This window comes from Mus caroli, chromosome 14 (genome assembly GCF_900094665.2).
Source record: "Mus caroli chromosome 14, CAROLI_EIJ_v1.1, whole genome shotgun sequence".
NCBI classification, from domain to species: Eukaryota; Metazoa; Chordata; class Mammalia; order Rodentia; family Muridae; genus Mus; species Mus caroli.
This window is the reverse complement of record NC_034583.1, coordinates 111,929,038-111,948,832: the sequence shown is the minus strand read 5'-3', so window position 1 is coordinate 111,948,832 and position 19,795 is coordinate 111,929,038. Positions and strand designations below refer to the sequence as shown.

General features: G+C 44.3%; 1 protein-coding gene across 2 annotated transcripts in view; it reads right to left on the bottom strand.

Annotated features, from left to right (window-relative positions):
* Positions 1 to 1,032: 1,032 nt before the first annotated feature.
* Positions 1,033 to 19,795, bottom strand: part of Pcca (propionyl-CoA carboxylase subunit alpha) — a 329,396-nt gene continuing 310,633 nt past the window's right edge. For both annotated transcript variants that reach the window (XM_021182607.2, XM_029468862.1), the window contains 3 exons: positions 14,549 to 14,689; positions 3,706 to 3,783; positions 1,033 to 1,374 (listed from right to left, as the gene is read on the bottom strand). In XM_021182607.2, coding sequence (XP_021038266.1) covers positions 1,306 to 1,374; positions 3,706 to 3,783; positions 14,549 to 14,689 — 288 coding nt within the window. In that variant the 3' untranslated portion in view covers positions 1,033 to 1,305. The remainder of the gene's footprint in view (positions 1,375 to 3,705; positions 3,784 to 14,548; positions 14,690 to 19,795) is intronic.

Genomic DNA, 19,795 nt, shown 5'->3' with positions numbered 1-19,795 from the left:
GTTTGATGTTGCTGTTTGGTCCTTCTTTTGGTGTACTTACTTGGTAGACAGTGTTTTTCATTCTAATTCAGCAAAGTCAGGAGCACCGACTTGCTGGGAGACACAGCTGAGCCCTCAGACTTTATGTCATTGATAGGTGCCCAGCTCTCGACAGTCTAGCCCATTTCTGCCACCTGAAGGTGCAGCCCTTGGGGAAGAGCCTTTCAGAAGAACCAACACATTAGTAATTTGTTCCTCAGGCCTGACAGAAGGCTTTGCTTCCAAATACAAACAGCACTTAAAATAATGTTAGGAAGACACGAAGTACCCATTACCATCTCCCTCCATCTGATAACCTGTCAGTGTAGATGCAAGTCGCACATGACTCTGCTTCTGCCTCCCAATGAAGTAGAAAATGGATTCTGAGAACTGCAGAACCAAGTGCAGCTGCTGGCTGAGCACCCTGGCCCTCCACTACGCTCACTCACCCTTCAGCATCACGGTGGACTCATCACTAACTGCAACTGGCAGAGAAGCACGACTTATTTTAGTCCCTTTTTCTTAATTGGAAACTTGTTCACAAAATAGAGGGGCAAACATGGGCATCAGCTGATGGGCTGGCAGCCCTACACACAACAATGAGGGCTGGGCATCCTAGTCAGAGAGGGAAAGAGACTGGGATAGCATGCTTGTCCTTGGACCCACACAGGCAGCACCCTGTCTGCAGACCCCAAAATAGGGATCTGACTCTTCAATCATCCAAGTGACATCAGTGTAGACCCACACCAAAGGGGGTTTCCATAATCTTCATCTGTGCTACCTGGTCTAAGGAAGTCATGAATAATGAGCCCCAGGAATCCATCCTGAGTGATGGAAGGGAGGAAGGTAATCAGATTATAAAATGGCAAAAGCTAATAAAATTGGAAGCAGAGAACTGGGATTTATATAAATTTTTAAAGAATCACAATGAAATGCTAATATTTACAGTCAATTGGCACAGCCTGTCGCCTCTGTGTATATTGTCTTCATTCAGAAAAAAAGGGCAAACTAATATTTAGACAAATGCTTGGTTTTATTGATTTAATTTTGACACTAGGAAATCTCAGCAGAAGTACAAATCATATGTACAAGTATTTATATCAAGAATTTCCATTGGTGATTTGTTGGCAGAATGTCGGTTTTGCCTCTTCTGAGGAATAAACAGGAGGCTGTAGAACCTCCTGCACAGGAGTGCTCCTGTAAATGCTTGAGCAAATTGAGGGTTAGAGAATAATGGAAACGCCAGTTAAAGCAGTGAGCAGTGCTGATGGAAAGGCTAGAAATACTTCATTCCAGCTCCACAAGCAGGTCTCCTTCACCAACTGTGTCTCCAGCTTTGCAGTGCACCAATTTCACCTTGAATTAAAATAGTTGGGTAAGAGCAAGAAAGAGAAATGGGAACCAAGGGGGGCACTCACCTTAATTTCTCATGAGAAGTAAGTGGCTTTAGGCCCGAAAACTTAGGTCAGCCCCCTCTGCTCACATACATCTGTATAAGGAGGAGCCTGAGTATCCCTGCAGAATCTGTGCCTCACTTCTCCTGCCTTTCCTGTCCTGTCAGCCCAAGAAAACTCTTAGGGAATTTAGGCTATGGATTGCTCACGGGCCTCTGAGACCAGGCCACTCAGCATAGGTCACAATGTCCTGAGACCCAGTATGTTCATGCTGGTGACTGATGCATCCCATCCCTGCTTCCTCCTATGGTTTTGAGACTAGAGTGTCATGGTAAAAATCAAACAGTTACACAACAATCCAAACAGGTACCAATTGAAAGGAGAGTCTCCTAGCCTGACCTTGTTCTCCTTCCGATTTCTCCTGAACATAGCCCTGTCTCCTCCAGATTTATGTGCAGGTCTAAAAGGAGCAGGCAGAAGACTAGAGGACACAGGAAGTCATCATTTCTCTCCTTGGAAGTAGTTGCTGAACAAGAGTGGGTTTGACCTAACTGGCCATGTAGTGTTAAGCAAATAAAAATGCCAGGAATTGTCCAGGTTGCTGCACAAGTCCCGCACTATAAACAGAAGGAACAGACTTTTGCCTTAAACTTGATCCCAGAGTTCCTAAGAGCAATGTAAAGCTATGCGAGTAATCCTCAAAGGCCCTGATAAGCAGGTGCTATCTAGAGTGAAGTGGATGGTGACATGTGGTAGGTGTTTAATGATGCCACACTGACTAGGCCTGTGGATCTGTTTCCATCCTGAGCACTTTCTCTGAGAGGAAAAGTGATCCTTCTAAGGAAGAACTACGAGCTCTAGACACAGTCAGGGCCACTCCTTTGTCTTACAGGGCTGAAATCCAGAGGCCTGTGGTTCAGGACTGGAATAAATGGACAGGAGAGATTGAGCTAGCTGGGGTCTGGCTAAAGCAGACTTGCCCCAACAGCAGTTCTGGGATCAGAATGAGGCAGCAGCCAGGCTGCTTCTATGGCGGACCAACATCAAGCAAATAAGGCATCCAGCTTATTGGGCCCCATGCTGCCTCAGAAATTGTGTGCTAAGTCAGTATCTTAGCCCAGCCACACAGGGCCCTTGGTCTGACTACACAGCTATTTTTGGTCCCCATGAGGAGGGGAAGTTCTCACCCTGACACTAGGGCAGTGCTTGGAAAAGCAAGTAAAAAAGAGTTTTAAATAAAGATCACATTTTTGTATCCCTATTTTTTGGGAGCTCATTATTACTTGACTGCCTGCACCTCCTAGAACATGAGACCCCAAATTCAGCTTAGAAAGAGTTAAGACCCTGCACAGCATTCTACCCTGTCAAAGCCCTCAGACACTGCATGGCTATCTTAATTTGCTCCAGCCTGGCAGCCAGGCTGGGGCCATTCAATCTCGGGGGGGGGGGGGCTGTAATTTTCCCATAAGGAGCAAGCAGGACAACTCTAGGCCTTCTGAAAGTCCATCTTGTTGGTGCTGCCTTTTAAGGTAACAGATCACAAGACAGACCGAAGCTGACTTGATTGTAACTGACCTCACTCTCTGAAATCAATGTCCCCAAAGTGTGGCCATGGTGCAGGCCACAGCATAGGACACAGCAGCCTCTGCTGCTCTCCGCACCTCCCAGTCACATTCTACTATCCTACTACAAACCCAAGCAGTCCTTTGGGAGGGGCATATAGTTTTTAATGATGGCATCTCTTTAGTCACAGGGAAAACACACAACAGCAAAGTAGCTTTTCCTGTTTCACTCTGAACAAATTCTAGCCCTGATACCCTTCCTCCCTTTCTCCCCGAATCATTAAGTCCCCTGCATGGATGTGGGGCTTCAGCTCCTCCATCTACAACTGAATTGTTCCCTTCAAGGGGAAATTATCTTGAAGAGTTACATTAATTTTTGCAATCTGTAAAAACCATTTCCTGCTGTGTCACCTAAGTCTCAGATAACTAAGTGCCACAGAGACAGATGTAAACATTAAAAATTAAAGACCCCGTCATCTGAAAGACATTAGCGTGGAGAACCTTGACTACCTGAACATAACATGGCAACCGCTTCCTGGAAGGTCTGCTCTCCAAGAGGCAGAGACACACTGACAGAGTGGAATTCCCCAGTCCCAATGTCCACCCAGGAAAGGGACATGGGGCAGACATCACCTTTCCATTAATTTTCAGGACACCCACCCATGTCTCAAATGTGGAGGTCCTACACCCATCACAGGCTGGAGTAGGCTAGTAGGAACTTGGGGACATACCTTGCCCATTTTCCCAGCTGTCATACTGTTCTGCATTTTCATAGCTTCAATCACACAGATTTCCTGACCTTCTGCTACCTGGAAAATAGGTTAACAATAGATGTTTTAAGAACACTCTAATTTTATAGTAACGTCCAAGAGTGAAGTCATTAAGTTCTTTGTCAAATGTGCTGGTTGGTCATGGAAACACCAGCGACCTCTGAGAGCTTCCACTCCAGTGCATCTGAGGAGCCAGCAGAGAAAAGCCATTCACTCTGTTGCCAGGTTCTCAATAGAAAAGCCTGTATTGGAAGATCACAAGAGTAGTGTATGGGGCCTCTCCTGGGCCCTAGGAGTCGGCAGAGGTGATACAAAGCCAATGCTTCTGTGTCTCTATCACATCCTCAACAGGCAGACAGACAGACAGATACCTAAGGACCAAAGGACTCAGTGGTGCTTGTTGGTTTTCAGTGCAAGGGACATGTCTACCTTTATCTTGGAAGCATCAGAGCCAAATCTGTAAGACCTGAAAGTTCTAACTGGGAAAGTGACTTCTGAGAGTGACTTCCTACACAGGAATGGCTTCTCCAGTAATACCCAGTCCTTACAGAAGGCCTGAGTGTTCCACAGGTACCTGCTCAAGCCTATGTTCTGATGCTTGCCTTGCCTCTGGCTGTGGGAGAGATCCAGGCTGAGCAGGCACATACCCACAGGGTTAATCTGGAACTTCCACCCTGGAGTCATCCTGTGACTAAAAGCCACACTACTTTTTCTTTCTCTGGCCTCAAGGGTTAAGCACCAAGGAGCTGGGCCAGGATTTCTTTCTCTGTTTTGTGGGAAAAGGTCTCTTACTCTATGAAGTGGTAGGCTGATGGCTCCACGGGGCACTGCTGGTATGGTGGCTGGGGCTCCTGGACAGTCGCATTACTGTGGCTGTGCTGGCCAATGCCACAGAAGGGCCTGGAGAATGTTCTTTCCTGCCATCCCCAAATGATCTCCAAGTCCCCTCCCGGCTCCCTGTGTGGCACAAGCTGTCTTGCTGGCAGTGTGAGTACTGCAGCCCTGTGCATTCTTTCCTCTGCTGTTCAGGTGGTGGGCTGTGTTTTCCTGGCACGGGAATATAGGAAGAGAGGAGATGCCAAGGCTTCTGGTTCTGGCACGGAGGAGAGGCACTGCTGACAAGCAGGCTTGGAGCTCAGTGCTCACGGCCGCTCTTGACTCATTTCACCTGGCATCTGCAGTAAAGGCACAGAGAAGAGACACCTCAAAAGGACTGTTCTTCAAACTGTGGGACAGGAAAGAGCAGTGCCAAGATGATGCACATGCCTTAGCCGGAGGTGTCAGAACTGTTATTCTTTCATGCCATCATATTAGAGCCACTTCTTTCTCTTCAAAACCAGTTACGAGGTCAAGAAAGCCAGGAGAAGGGCAGGTGTCACTGAGCCACACAGGGAAGGCCTATGGCCCAGACATTACCAGAACAGAGCTGAGAGCTTATTCAGCAGCCAGGCTAAAATGTCCCTGACCCTGACCTGCAGGCAACAGCACAGATGGCTCCTTAGGACACCTTGAAAATTAGGAATCAAATGTCTACCTCTGGACCCTGGTCACTATTTCCTGTCAGATGGACACGTCCTCATCATGGGTATTTATGTGGTAGCCTTCCACACACCCACCTAGCCCGCCTCCCTTTGGATACTTGAGAGTTGGGGTTTACTCTGAGTTCCCCTCACCTCAGGCTATCAGCTTCCTTGTGGATGGGCTCACTGCCCTCTGTAGCAGCTGTGTCTCCTGTCATTGCTCATCTCTTATCACACTGCTTAAGACCTACTGGGCAGTCTGAGGAGCCCCCTAACCCTTCCTCAACATACACACATACAAGTGTCCTTACAATCCTCTGTAAGAAGCTTAGAGGTTTCCAGTGGTGCCTAGGGGCCAACACCACCCATGGTGAACACTAAGGGACAGCTTCAAGAGGCCACTACCTCCTAGGCCCTACTAGAGCCTGAAGGCAGAAAGACGTGAGCCAGTTTAGGGTACCTTGCCACCATGACCATCCTCCCTGGATGGTTCTGGATGCTTGTAACAGTGAGTACAAACACTGGGTCCCAAATTATTAATCCAATCAGAAACAAGACTCTCAAAGCTGACATAGCCCCTCCCCCACTTCTGATTGCAAAGCTGGTAATTTGATGAAAAGCAAGCTTCTCCTGGTGGGAAGGGAGTCTGTCTTTTGCCTGACTCAGCCCGCAACAACTCATAGGATTAAACCTGGGCCCTCCATCTGCCTTTCCCCCTCACTCCTCATGTACTTCCTAGCTCCCCTCACCACCTTCTAGTCTCCTTCCATCATTTAACTATGAGCAGAAACCCATGACTTCTACCTCTAGCTTGCTCTCTCTCCTTCCAACCATGTTTAGAGGCAATTTTCTTGAGGCAACTGCAACAAAAATTTTCCTTTGTTTGCTCCAAGTGGATCATGCTACACACATGCATACAAAACCAAAGAAAGAAAGAGGTATGCAGAAAGGCTTGGTCTAATTTTGACATAGTCCATCTCTTAGAAATCAATGCAGTACAAGCTTATGGGTCTTTTTGTTTTGTTTTGTTTTGTTTTGTGTTTTGTTTTGTTTTTTTAATCTCTGGACAGGCTCTAGTTCCCACCAAGAGGCATTTGGGGGCTTAGCTCCTGTCTGCTGGAGCTTTCCTGCCTGTGGTGTCTACACCTGCAGAACATGTAGCACCCACCTACTACAGCAACTTCTGGACTGCTGGCAGGCCCAGGAAGCCTGAGAGCAGCTGCCCTATCCCAGTGCCCATGGCAGAGCCAGCCCTGTAGCATGGCTGCACACAGACTTCTCTAACATTTGTGAATCATTGGATAAAGACTCACTGATTGTGACAGGATGTATCCAGAATTGGACTTACTAAATGGTCACAAGCCTTACAAGTCTGTCTGATAAACGCAGTCAGCCTGATGTGCTTCTCTGCTGTCTAATTGGTGCAAAGTTTGGAGATCTGAATCCTATGTCTTTCATCCGGCTTATTGCATCCTCTTCTCTGACACAGGGTCAAGGTTCACATTTGAATCAGATTATTAGAGCAGCCCTCATTAAGTGGGAGCTAGGCTTGCCCCAAACGAGTAAGCTTGTGAGAGAACTCGGCCCATTTACTCAGCAGATTTTCACATGTTTACGGGCCTGAATGTCACCCAGCATCGCTCTGTGCTGAGGAGTTTCAGACATCTCCAGCTGATGACTAATTGTGAGTGATGGGAAATGAAACCCAGCGAAGCCAGCTGCTTGCCATGGTCGGCAAAATGACTCTAATGGAGAGAGGCTGCCAATTTTCCAGTTTTACTGGCAAGTCTTCCAAGTGTAATTAAGGGAAGTTATAAATGATATGGAAATCTATCAAGTTCCATTTATTTTCAGAGGACTCCTTTCCCAGGGGACTTTTATCTTGAAGCTTATAGTATGCTTTGTTGTGCTAATGATTTAAGCCACATCTTGGTTCTGATTAAAGCCCCCAATCTCCTTCTACCAAGGCCCCTTCACTCCTTCCACAAAGATTAAAAGATACAGAACATTCTCCAGCACATGCCCCTCTCAGAAAACATGCTCTGACTGGGACCCGCATGGCACTGTGTATCGCTCAAACTGCAAACTGCCATTGCCCCTAAGAAAGCTCAAAGAAAAGTATGGGGTGGGGAAGAGAAGGAGGGGGGTCTCTGCCAGACATAAAAGCAAGACCCTCAAAGTGGAGCTTCGAAAGCCATGCTTGAGACGAGACATTCATCAGAAGGTACTGTCGCCCACTAATGTTATTTGATTTGGAATAAAAGCATGAAAATGATGGCGAAGGCCTAAAATTGAAGACGTAAAGGATGACTGCACAGTGCTCCATTTCTCAATTTCATCCTTCAGAGCCACAAAATGGGGGTGATACAGTGACTGGATGAGCTTTACAGTAACAGCTGTGGTCTTCCCACACAAGGGAGGCCCTTCTAATGGGCTGAGGTCTGTTTGCAACAGACGGGGAGGAACAAAACAAGGATTCCTATTAAGAGTGCACAGTCATATTTCTGATGGAGAGAATCATTCTGGGAGTCGGGTTTCCTTTACATCGGTGCATACCCTCTTTTGTCATCCAAACCCAGGGCTGTGTGAAGGGTGCTACTGCTTAAAATACAGGCCAGAGGATGCAAATGGCGTCGAGTTTGTGCTCCCCCTCCCCCTAGAAGCCTACTCTAGCAACTGTAAAGAATGTAGAGGAAACTGTGCCAGTGGCATATGGCTTTCTACTGTGCTAAACATTCATACAAAAGACAGGTTCATCAGTCATTGGAGTATCTGGATAAAAAATTAGCTCCTGATGGATGGTATTTTGAGCTTACCTGCTGCTAGTACATTACCAGAGAAACACCGGCTTAGAAACCCACATGACATTAGAAACTGCAGACCATGAAACACAACACATGCAGGAGCACATAATGCACGGCAGATTATACAAAATAATAAATAAGCTATTTAAACCCTCTGCCTAAAATTGGGCCCGCTGCAAGGAACCCCAGGTCACTTCTACGCAGGCCAATTAATGCACAGCATCTGCTGTATAGAAGCAGGGCACGAAGCACTTCCGAATGATTCCGGCAATTAAAAGAAAACTGTTTCCTGCCTGTTCAGACAGCAACTGTTTCCCTGCAAGAGTGAGCACCAAATCGGTGCACAGCTGAAAAATTCAGGCCCCTTTTGGGGAAGAGGCATGGAGGAGGGGAGGGGTGAACCTTTATGGAAAAGGAGCCTTCTTTTGTTGTTCTGTGTTCTGTGTTTTCCTGCCAAGTGAGACAGAAGGCTCGGAGGGCTTATGGGCCCACTGCAGTCTCCCCTTCTGCTGTACTGGTCCCCCCGAAAACTAGGGATCCACATCAACCCTCTTGACTGTATTACCCAAGTGAAAATCGCTCCATTTCACATCGAAAGGTTTGTCACTTAGAACATAGTTATCTAACACGTTTTTAAGTCTCTGACATCTGAAGGAGGTGGCCTCCATTTGCTAAAAGGCAGGGTAGAATCTGATTATTCCTACTTCCTTTTCCTGAGCTACTAACACAGGCTGCTAAATATGCCCTGATCTTTCTTGGAGAAACAATGTGTGTCTCATGGAAAACCCACAGGGAGATGGGACCCCAGGAGATTGCCCTATCTGAGCAAGGATGGGACTGGCATCAAATTACAAAGAGGACAGGCAGTGGACAGAATGGCTGACCCCTCATCTGGAGGCACTCCGGCCCAGCACACTCAATCTGAAGGGTGACGGAGAGAAGAGACCACATGTTTAGCATGCCTGGGGGCTCTGAGACTCAAGCCTGTGGTATCTGTATGGTGTTGCCCTCGGCTCTGCCCTCAGACCCCCTAGAATTGTGCTGTGGGAGTTGGGGGTGCTCAGAAAGGAATCCAGATTGTAGCCAATGTAAATGAAGTCCAGGTTTTGTAAAAATTCCTTAAAATGAAGAAAAACATGACTCCCTACTGCCCTCTAACTTAGCTCACACTGACAGCCTACACTTATAGTTACAAAGGGAAAAAGTTGAAACTTCAGTGTTTTCCAGTCCTAAGAGGCCAATCTGACGGGCTACCTTGTGCACTCAGTAGGCTGTTTTAAAGGACTCAGTGACATATGATGATTTCTCTTTCAGCATATATAAATATATATGTAGACACATACATATAAAGTCAAAACACAAAAGGAATTTTGAATCTTGGTAAGGTTGAGAATAAGCCTTAAAAACACTACAAAGGTAACAGGCCTTCTCATCCCAGGAAGACCATTCCTTGAAAAATAAAACTATTGCCAAGCCTGCACAAGACTTCACACAGATTGACCATCAAAACATTTTTATCTTATGCTGATAGTTTGTACTAAATTATAAAAATTTTAAAAATCGAAATGTTAGCCACGACAAAAACTACTCTTAAACATTTCAAAAGAAATGTTACATGGAAAATGATTCAAGGGCCAGGCTGAGGATACTCCTTACTCCTGAAAGAAGAGGAGACAGGAATTAGATTGGAGAGGGTCACTAGGCAGCTTCATGGTGTGTATGTTTTACTGCCAGGAAAATCCGAAGCGACTGTAGCTAAGGGGAGCAGAGAATACACAAGTGCTTGGGAGATGATTCTCCTAACTTTCTATGTTCTCCATGATTTAGAAACTTAAAAGTGCTTCTGAGTGTATGATTCTGTTTCTGTCCTGTGGAATACAGTTTGTGGTTTGGGTTCAAAACTGGCTTCTCCTCAAACTGCTTAAACAGTCACTGCTATAAATATGTAAATTAATTATTGCCACCATTTTCTGATTGTAAATCAGGGCATCCATAAATTGAAAATCTATCCAACAGCCAGCCTGGCTCTTCTGCAAGAGAAAGGCAGAAATGAATGTTGGGCTACAGGAAGCACCAGAACACAGGTACCCTGACGCCCAACCTATCCCTTTCATTTAGCATGCCTAAATGCTTCCGAGGTTTCAAAGCTGGTTCTTAGAGCAGTGAAAAAGACATCTGCCAAGTTCATGTGTGCCTTCCCCAGATTGGCTACGGACTCAACTGTATGAGCTTTGGTGACAACAGGAGGTAGCAACTGAAGGTCTGCAGCAGACACCGGTGTCTTTTGTCTCTTGGACCATGGTCACCTCACCTGCCTGGGAACCCTCTTATTGCTGCTTTCATTTCCTGCCTAAGGCATTGTCCACAAAGGCAATGGTCACAAACCCCAACTGCCAGCTCCCAGTCTAGGGACCGGGTGGAGCAGCCTCATCTTGGGGCCCACTAAAATTAGATGACATGCATATGTGAACAGGTGTGGCAGGGGGGAGAAAACAGCAATGAAAGCAGCAGTGGCCACTGATGTATAAGACAGAGATGTAGAGCCTTCTGAGTTGCGTCTCCCTAATTTTCCAAAGCAAGGAGGGGAATTATTTCTCATGCAAAAATTAGATGAGCACGTTATATATAGCTCGAAAGAACCTTAACCTTTTTAAAAAAAAAAAAAAGTCTTATCTTGGGTTGGCTCTTTTTTATGAGCATTTATTGTTTTATGTCTTATATGAAAAGGCTAAGGAAACAAATATGCTCATAACAGCTTTATTTTATTGTTTAAAGACAAAGGGAAAAATCTTGCAACAAATGTCTTACTTAGTCTAATATTAACCCACAGCACACATGGATGGTGCCAACATACTCTAGGAATTTATTTTAAATATTTTTGTTAAAGATAGTTTTTTAAAAAAACTCATAACATTTTGTGAAAGAAGTATTATAGTATATGCTTAGCAGTATATCAATAGAAAAATGGACTTTTTTGTATAAAGATGATGATCACTATAAAAGTATTTCCAGAAGGCAAATAGAAAGGGCTTAGAAAAACTGTTCTATCAATTGTCTCCTGAATTAAATTTGTGATTTGTTTGCAACTTACTGTTTTCTAGCATCCCTTCCACATACATTAAAGACCCCACTCTACCACCTTTTAGAAAGTGATTGCTGCTGTACCTAATATTAAATAGTAGGTTGAAGCATTGGAAACTCTTGCTGTGTGTATCCTAAAGGAGTATTTTGAATAAATACTTCATTTATTTTGAATAAAACACTTCAACTCCAGTGTTTAGAGCAGGGGAAGTGTTTCAAATAAAGCAGTTCTTAAACCTTCCTATAGCAAGCCCTATGAAGGCATTTAGCTGAGATTTGCTACTTAGAATTTTATGCAAAGGAGACCCATTATTCTGTATCAAGTTTTCTTTTTTTTTTAAATTTTTAATATTTTTATTACATATTTTCCTCAATTACATTTCCAATGCTATCCCAAAAGTCCCCCATAGCGCCCCCCACTTCCCTACCCACCCATTCCCATTCTTTTGGCCCTGGCATTCCCCTATATTGGGGCATATAAAGTTTGCAAGTCCAATGGGCCTCTCTTTCCATTGATGGCCGACTAGGTCATCTTTCGATACATATGCAGCTAGAGACAAGAGCTCCGGGGTTCTGGTTAGTACATCATGTTGTTCCAACAATAGGGTTGCAGATCCCTTTAGCTCCTTGGGTACTTTCTCTAGCTTCTCCATTGGGAGCCCTGTGATACATCCAATAGCTGACTGTGAACATCCACTCCTGTGTTTGCTAGGCCCCGGCATCGTCTCACAAGAGACAGCTATATTTGGGTCCTTTCAGCAAAATCTTGCTAGTGTATGCAATGGTGTCAGCGTTTAGAAGCTGATTATGGGACGGATCCCTGGATACGGCAGTCTCTAAATGGTCCATCCTTTCATCACAGCTACGAACTTTGTCTCTGTAACTCCTTCCCTGGATGTTTCAAGTTTTCTTAAAAGATCAGTACAAAGCTACAGGTTGTGGGAATTTAAACTGTGAACAAAACTGTAAAGAAAACCAAGAGTGCTTTCATGGGCCTCAGTTGCTTTTCCTGAGAACACACAGGGATGGTTAACTTTCACTGGTAAAGTGGAGCTTCCCTTACCTCTCACACTCCACCAGCCCTCAGCCATTTTAACTGCAGAACTGCAGTTACAAGCAGCGTTAGCATTTCTTCTGACAGCTTCACTAAATTCTCTACCGTGAGTCCAAGGAGAGGTCCTTGCCTTGTGACTGCAGATTTCGAGCAGAGATTCTGGGAGGAGCTGGCACACTCCTCACCCTGTGTCCAGCTTCAGTATTTGTGGTTCAGGACACTCTTCACAAATATTAGTAATTCAAGAGAAAACAGCTTTACCACAGTACAGCAGCATAGAATATGAAAGGAAGTTCTTCCAGGAATAAAAAGATGTGTGTTGCACCTGACCAGCCAGCTACATCCACCGACACACAGCGTTCATAAAGAAGGTGAGTGTGAAGCCAGGAAGTCTGGCTTCAGGAGCACTTACAGCAGGCCCTGTTCTCTGTACACATTCTGCAGCCATTCTCCAATACCCACACTGAATTGCTAATGGGTGCTTTTAATCTGAGAGCTCCCTGCCAAGCAAGACTGGGTTTAGGCTCTTGCTGATCACTGGCTTTTCCCAAGCAAGCTTGCTGACCACAGAATGAAAAGTAGGAAGGGCAACAATAATGCCAGAAGACTGTATTTATTAAGAGGCAAGAAGGCTGCACTTGTACTGCCTTGCTTACCAGTTAAGCAATCATAAGTGGGTAAATAGAGCTAGGATAGAGCAAATGGGGGCAGCCTCCCAGGCAAGAGCTGACCCACACCTTCTGCCCATCTTGGTCTTAGATGTCAGAAAACTAGGATTGAATACCCTCTTATGAGGACAAAAAAGCACAAATGTGATGCTCTAATTATAGCCACAATTAGAACTGGCAAGCTGGGGCTGGCAGTATATAGACTGGGTGGCTTCCAGAAAAACAAAACAAACAAATAAGAAGAAAGAAAGAAAACCCCAAAGGGTAGAGGTAACCACAACCACAACAAAAAGCGAAAAAAGAAAAAGAAAAAGGAAAAAAAAAAACTTCTCTGCTCACTAGCCTGCACATTTAGATACAAGATTTTACTGAGTGCTCTGATAATATCTGATAATACAATGTGCATTTGTGCCTGTTAATGCCAAAACCAGTGAAGAGCCCATTTCCACCCCCCAATCCTGTATGAAAACCCTGGGATCTCTGCAGCACTGCACAAGTCAGCCTCTAACTTTCACACCTCACCTCTCCCGCCATCGCCTACCGCTGACCTCAGGTAGTGCTGTCTGCAGTTCTTCTAGGAACATCCGTGAAAGCAGCTAGGCAGAGCTACTTGGCCCTTTGTGTTTTCTACAAAAGTAGATAGCTCTCCTGTATCACCAGGGGAAGACATTTTTAAGTCAGTTTCCCAGTTGAATGTTAATTGGGAACTAATGATTTAAGACAATCCAACTTGATTGTTCTTATTCTGTATTTTTCTAGAAGCCAATGTCCCCTCCATGGATTTTTCTAAATGTTAACATGATGCTCTATCTGTATTAATAAAAAAAAAAATCAGGTGCTATCTCAACATAATGATTATAGAAAAATGATTAGGCAAAGTCCAGTGGCTTCAGTCAGATTCACAGTAGAATTAGCACACAGCCCATGAAAGTGGTTCCTTCCTGCATAGAAGTAAAAACACAAGTACTTAAGGGCCTCTGGGAATCTCCCAGTTGCATTTTCAACCATTTTTTACTTTTGCTTCTAAGCAGCTGATTGTAGAAAAAGAAAAAGAAAAAGAAAAGGAAAAGGAAAAAGAAAAAGAAAAATGTATGTATCCTACACATTTGTCCACAGCAAGTTACGGGACTGAGCAGATAAGGGATATAATATAGCTCTATTATTAAAAAGTCAAGAATAAAGCTTCCAGTTATGATTCTGAATTTCACTTTCCACCTTACAACAGTGGGTTGATTTTGAACAGATTATAGGATTAAGGTTTCCTTAATTCTCCTTCCCAGTTAGACATTTAGTTCAGAAATCCTGCAACTAGAAACCCCTGTCAGGGTTAATATGTTCTGGCATGAATTCCTCAAGCATGCTTCATATCAAGAGGGCCAGGGAATAAGGAACAATGCAAAGTAAATGTAAATTTTACAAATTGGAGAAAGAAGAGAATGTCTGTCCTCATTTCTATTCCACATCCCTCCACCCCCTCCCCTACATACACACCACTTGGGAGGAGGTGCTGTCACCCACACAACTCAGATGTGAAGTAGGTAGACAGAGTGAGTGCACACCTGTACCATGAGCGTCCCGTGGGTTAGGAGAGGCCACTGGGAGCGTGCTCCTGTCGGTGCCATTGTTCTGTAGGGGAAGTCTGAGCCCAGCATATCCCTCACACAGAAGTTCTCTTACCATGTCTCCAGGCTTGACAGAAACGGCCACCACCACTCCAGGCATCGGGGAGCACAGAGTGCTGCTGGTGTCCTTGGGCACTTTTTCAAGCATGAATTTGTTCAGCTCTGCAGCAAGCTTGGTTAAAATGTGCACTTTGTACTTGAAAGAGAAAAAGCACAACAGAGGTCAAATGATGAATATCTAAAACAGCACTTATTCAAAATCTGCTTTAAGCTTTAAACTAAAATTACAATAATATCCTTTAAAGTCAAACATTCTAAAACCCTCCATATAACATTATTCATAACAGAGACAGGTTTTTTTAAAGGAATTACTCATGATTAATTAATGATATATAAAAAAGTATCACAGATCTTTAAGAAAACCATCTCAGAACTTTGTGAAGGAAACAGTAAGGATTTGCTTGAGGAACACTGCCGAGTGAGTGAGAGAGCGAGCAGTGCAAAGCAGAGGAACCAAACCCTTTGAGTCCCTCAGCCTCAGGGATAAAGGCGGTGACACTGTGTGCATACCAGTAGATGGCAGCAGATTGCTGTCGCAAGCCTCCCACACCTCTGAAGCAGCTACACTATGTAGATTATTAAATAGAGACAAAGGCTTCAGTGTTCATTTTGAGAAAAAAGAGAAAAGTCCTTAACATTCAAATATTTCTCAGTGATATAAAATGTTATATTCACATCAAAATGTTTTTCCTTTTAGGCACATTACCATGTAGCCTTTTCTCATATGACAAGACAGCTAGTAGAAAGACAAGATGTAATGAGAATATCTTTTGGGCCGAGATATGATAGCACCAAGATTTGTAAAACACGGAAAATGCCAGGCACAGCAGTTTTCATGGCATCGTAAAGGTGGATGGCCAACAAGTCAATCTTAACATTTCTAATACAGACAATACCTACTGGACAGGAAACATCCCAGATAAATATATGAACCATGATTCGCTCTACCCAAACAGAAAATAAAACGCTTTGAGGTAGGGAATTGGTTTCTGGTTCCCACCAGATCCGGTCTCTCTGGGGAAGACAGAAGCAGCACCCACTGGGCAGCTCCATTTTGTTGGAGGAAAGCTGCTGTAACTCAAAGCCTCCTGTGGGCATCATGCTGGCAGGGAGGCCAAGGCAGAATCTGATTCCCACTTTGATTCTGCATGGGGACAGTGGCAATCTCCAAGTGGCTCTTTACAGGGCCGATTTAAAGCAGGTGGGGGGAGGCCCCACAGAAGAGCTTTGATAGCCTAGGTTCCAAGCAGATTTTCGACACTGTGACAGGTTGAATAATAACATCTTCTGGATGTTTCTTTACTCCTGAGTGTGTGTTTTGCAATCAAGACATAGAAGTGTCTGCCAGTTCCTGAAGGATATGATCCTTAAGTGAAATTACAGCACAAATAAAAGCTTTTTGCTCCTATTAAAATTCATCTGAGTCATAAATGACAAGGGAAAAGCAGGCTGCTGTCAGTCTGACGACACCCTGGGCAGAGGGACTACGCATCACCCATGAATTGTACTTCCAAGGCCCTCATTAAATCCTTGGGAACCAAGTGGGGACATAATTGGGCCAAATTGCACAGTTTTAGTATCTGTGCTCTATCTCCCTTGGAACAGAAAGTCCGGCAGCACTAGAGGTACGTGTGTACCGGGCGGGTTCCATTTCTAGCAGCATCACTAGGGTGACACTACTATGTGACCAGCTGTTATTCTGCCCTAGGGATTAGTTTTCACTGTAGCATTCAGATCTATTTTCCCCCTGGTTTTCTTTAACTTCAAAATATGAATTTAGGAAAAGTATATACTGAGAATACAATTTAATAGCTTTTCACCACAGCAAATAGGCTTAAGAACCAATACTTGGGCTATCTCACAACTAAGCCTCAATGTGAACAAAGCTAAGGCTGTCTTCAGACCATTTCTCCTGAGAGGCCCAGATCCTGACAAAAAACTGGGTCCCTTACTATTTTTATAACTTTCATATCTTCTAAATTCCTTTCTCTGTAGGGCCCCTGCTTTGCTTGGAAAGAGATGTAAAAGAGTCCAAAACTCAGTGCTTCAGACACAGCCTTTGTTATTGATGAGATGTTCCTTTTCCTTTTGTATTTGTTTATTGTTCTTAAATCTGTTTAGGAATAAATGACTTATTGTAATCACAAGTGAAAAATAACAAGGAGTGGATGCCTCAGGAGAGGTCTTGTTGAACATGGCTGACTCAGAAGTGACCTTTCTGATTAGGAAAAGAAGAGAGAGAAGCTACACTCCTTAAGGTTACCTTTGATGTTGTCCTGATTATCACAGGCCATCTTAAAACAGCCTCTTGTCGGCCCTGCAGTTTGTATGTGGAGTCAAAAGTCTGAATGGGCCTCGTTGGTGCCGCACATGGGCCCATCCAAGAAGACATCCTAGTGATAACCATAGATGTTTCCTAGTGCCTGCTCTCCAAAAAGGGGGCCACTGCAGTCTGCACTAGGGCTTACAGAGCTTAGCATCTGAACTAGGACTCATTGTTTTCTCTAGATTCTTGGGGACAGGTGCAGTTAGCTAGCTGAGGATTCAGGAAAGGGTCTTTCTAGCAATAGCAGAGCTCAAGTCTGCTTCTATGATGGGCACTTAAGTGTTTTCAGATACTGCAAAATGTCTACGTAAGTTCAGGGGTGTGTCTGTGTTCACGCAAAGCACAGTGTTGATGTTTAAAAGGCTGGGTGCTAACAGAGAGAAGTATAATCATGAAGAAGGACAGTTTTTCATTCCGTGTGTGTCCAGAAGAACCAGGGTATAGTGGTGAAAAGGTCCATAAAGGTCAGCTCTGGACTCAGTAGTAAAAACCCCTTCCCTCTACTGGTTTTAGGAAGCTGTCTCCAAACCACTGTCATGGGAATGGAAAGTTGTTTTTTTAAAAAACACCTCACCAGGTAAATTAGAAAACAGGCTCTCTCTGGGAGCAGTTTAGATGGCTTCTTAACCCAAATATGATAATCATAGAAGGTATTTGACCCAATTATGTAAAATCACCCCCCAAGCCAAGACTCCATTTTATGCTGTCTATAATGTAAAAACATGTCTAATGAGAAAATGTCATCCAAACATTTAAAGAAAAGAAAGAAGAATCAACAGCAAACATGGGAGATGCAATGAGAACACTGCACACAGCGGGCAGTTAGGAGGAGGACCCTGGGAGCAGCATAGGACCCACTGTGGCTTTGGGAGAGAGTGCAGGGTAGAACAGGAGAGGTTTCCAGAGCGATATGCTCTGCTGACTGCTACATCCTGCAAGCAGGCTGCCCACCTGTGGGAGAACATGCCTCAATCTATTGATTATATGCACGATTCTCAGTCAGCAGCTTTGGACAGAGAAGAAGCACTCCATCCATGTATGATCAGCTCCAACCTGATGGGCTCTGTTATTTGTCTAGTACTCGAGGCAGGCCCCCTGATGGAGGTTGAAGTCTGTGAATGCCTTTCCAAAGCCTCTACATATACAGCTGATTTTTCAAGCCATATACACAGAGTTTCCATGATTCAAGGGGGTGGCCTTTGAATGTGAAGTCCAGTCTGCTTTACACAGCCTTCAGCTGCAGTTTCAGAGCCTGTGAGATTTCTCTTGGAGAAGGGCTGAGCTCCAATTTCCCTTCTAACTCATTTGTCCAGTTCCAATTATGAGCTCCATAATTGATTTGATTTTTTTATGTCAGCTATTGCCCATTAGAGCAACATTAGTCAACATTAGAGTCATAGGTTAACAATCCAGCTTTTCTCTGAGTTATCTGGAAAACTCAAAGTTACCAAGCATTGGCCAAAAACTATACCCACCCCCCTCCTATTCCCAAATGTACTGGCAGATACATTTTTCAAAGGCTGTCTTCCTATTCAAAGTTCCTCACCCCCTCCCACCTCACTCACCCTCACCCCTTCAGTCTCTACTTGTAAGCCTCATCTTCATTCACCTGATGTGAGATCCCCTAAAGCCCTAAGTCAGTCAGGTGAAAATCAGCACTAAGGTTTTGGAAATGATAAAAATGAGGAGTGTCTTCAAAATGCCAGCTCAGCAGAAAGGCAGGAGAACTATAAGCTATAATGTAAGCCACACCATGAACTTGGAAGCCATCAGTGTGTTCCTTGTCCCAGTTCTTTGTAGAAAAAGCACATGTTTACATGAGGAAAAACAGTCTGAGCCATGGACTGCACCTGTTTCTCTCCTTGAACCCAGAGCCTATTAGCTAATCTTTTGAAAGAGAAATCTCCAGAAAACATACTGAAAACACACAGACCAGGAGCTGGTGGCTTCCTCATCAAGGTTCAGTCAGCAACCAAAGTGGAAGGAGGAGGCTGCAGCTAAAGCAACAGGCCAATACCCAGCCAGCCCAGTCTCAGCCCAGGCTTCCTGCAGCTGCAGTGGTGGCTCAGCCTGTTAGCATAGTGCTGTGACAACTCCATCAGTGCAGTCTCAAGGTAGCTGTCAATCAGGATGCATCATTTAATCCAACAGCACTCGAAGGACTTTCTCCTACAACCCACATGACAGCATAGCTACAGCTCTATTTATATCAGCGCCCAGTTGTGTTTACAATGCTGCAGTAATTAGAGAAGATGCAACAGGCAGCAATATTCCTGAGATTTCCATTTTGCAGCATTACCCTATAAAGTGTGATCCTGCTTCACAGAGTCATGCTAAATGACAAAAGGCTATTTTCTTCAATCTCCCAGCCCCGACAGCACTTCATTTGCAGCTATCTATAATTAGATTAATGGTGTAGTGCAGTACAAAGCGGACCCACTTCACATCAGATAGCTTATGAATTAGGACAAACACTTATTTCAATTCCAGGCAGAGAAAGCAATGACTGGGGTGTTTAGCATACCCTTTATGGTGGAATGAGATGTTAATTGTGTACCATTACCTCTAAACTGCTTGCTTGTTGTATAAATCACTGTGCTAATTGATGCAGAGATAGAAATGTAGCCACAGGCAAGAAAGCAAAGGAATGAGAGCTGAAGATGGAGGATAAGGGATTATCGAGGAAAACCATATGGAGACAAGGTTCCTTTGAAACCTCTGTTTTCTGCCTATGAGCAGGAATCCTTCAAGTACAGCAATAGACAAGAAAAATAAATAACTTTACTTCTTACAAACACAATTTTCTTTTAAAAGTTCTGCTTGTCAAATATCGAGTATGTTGAATGAACCTGAAAATGCATTTATAAATCCCAGAACGTGTGGGCCAGCCAGGACATCTGAACTATAACTCATGGT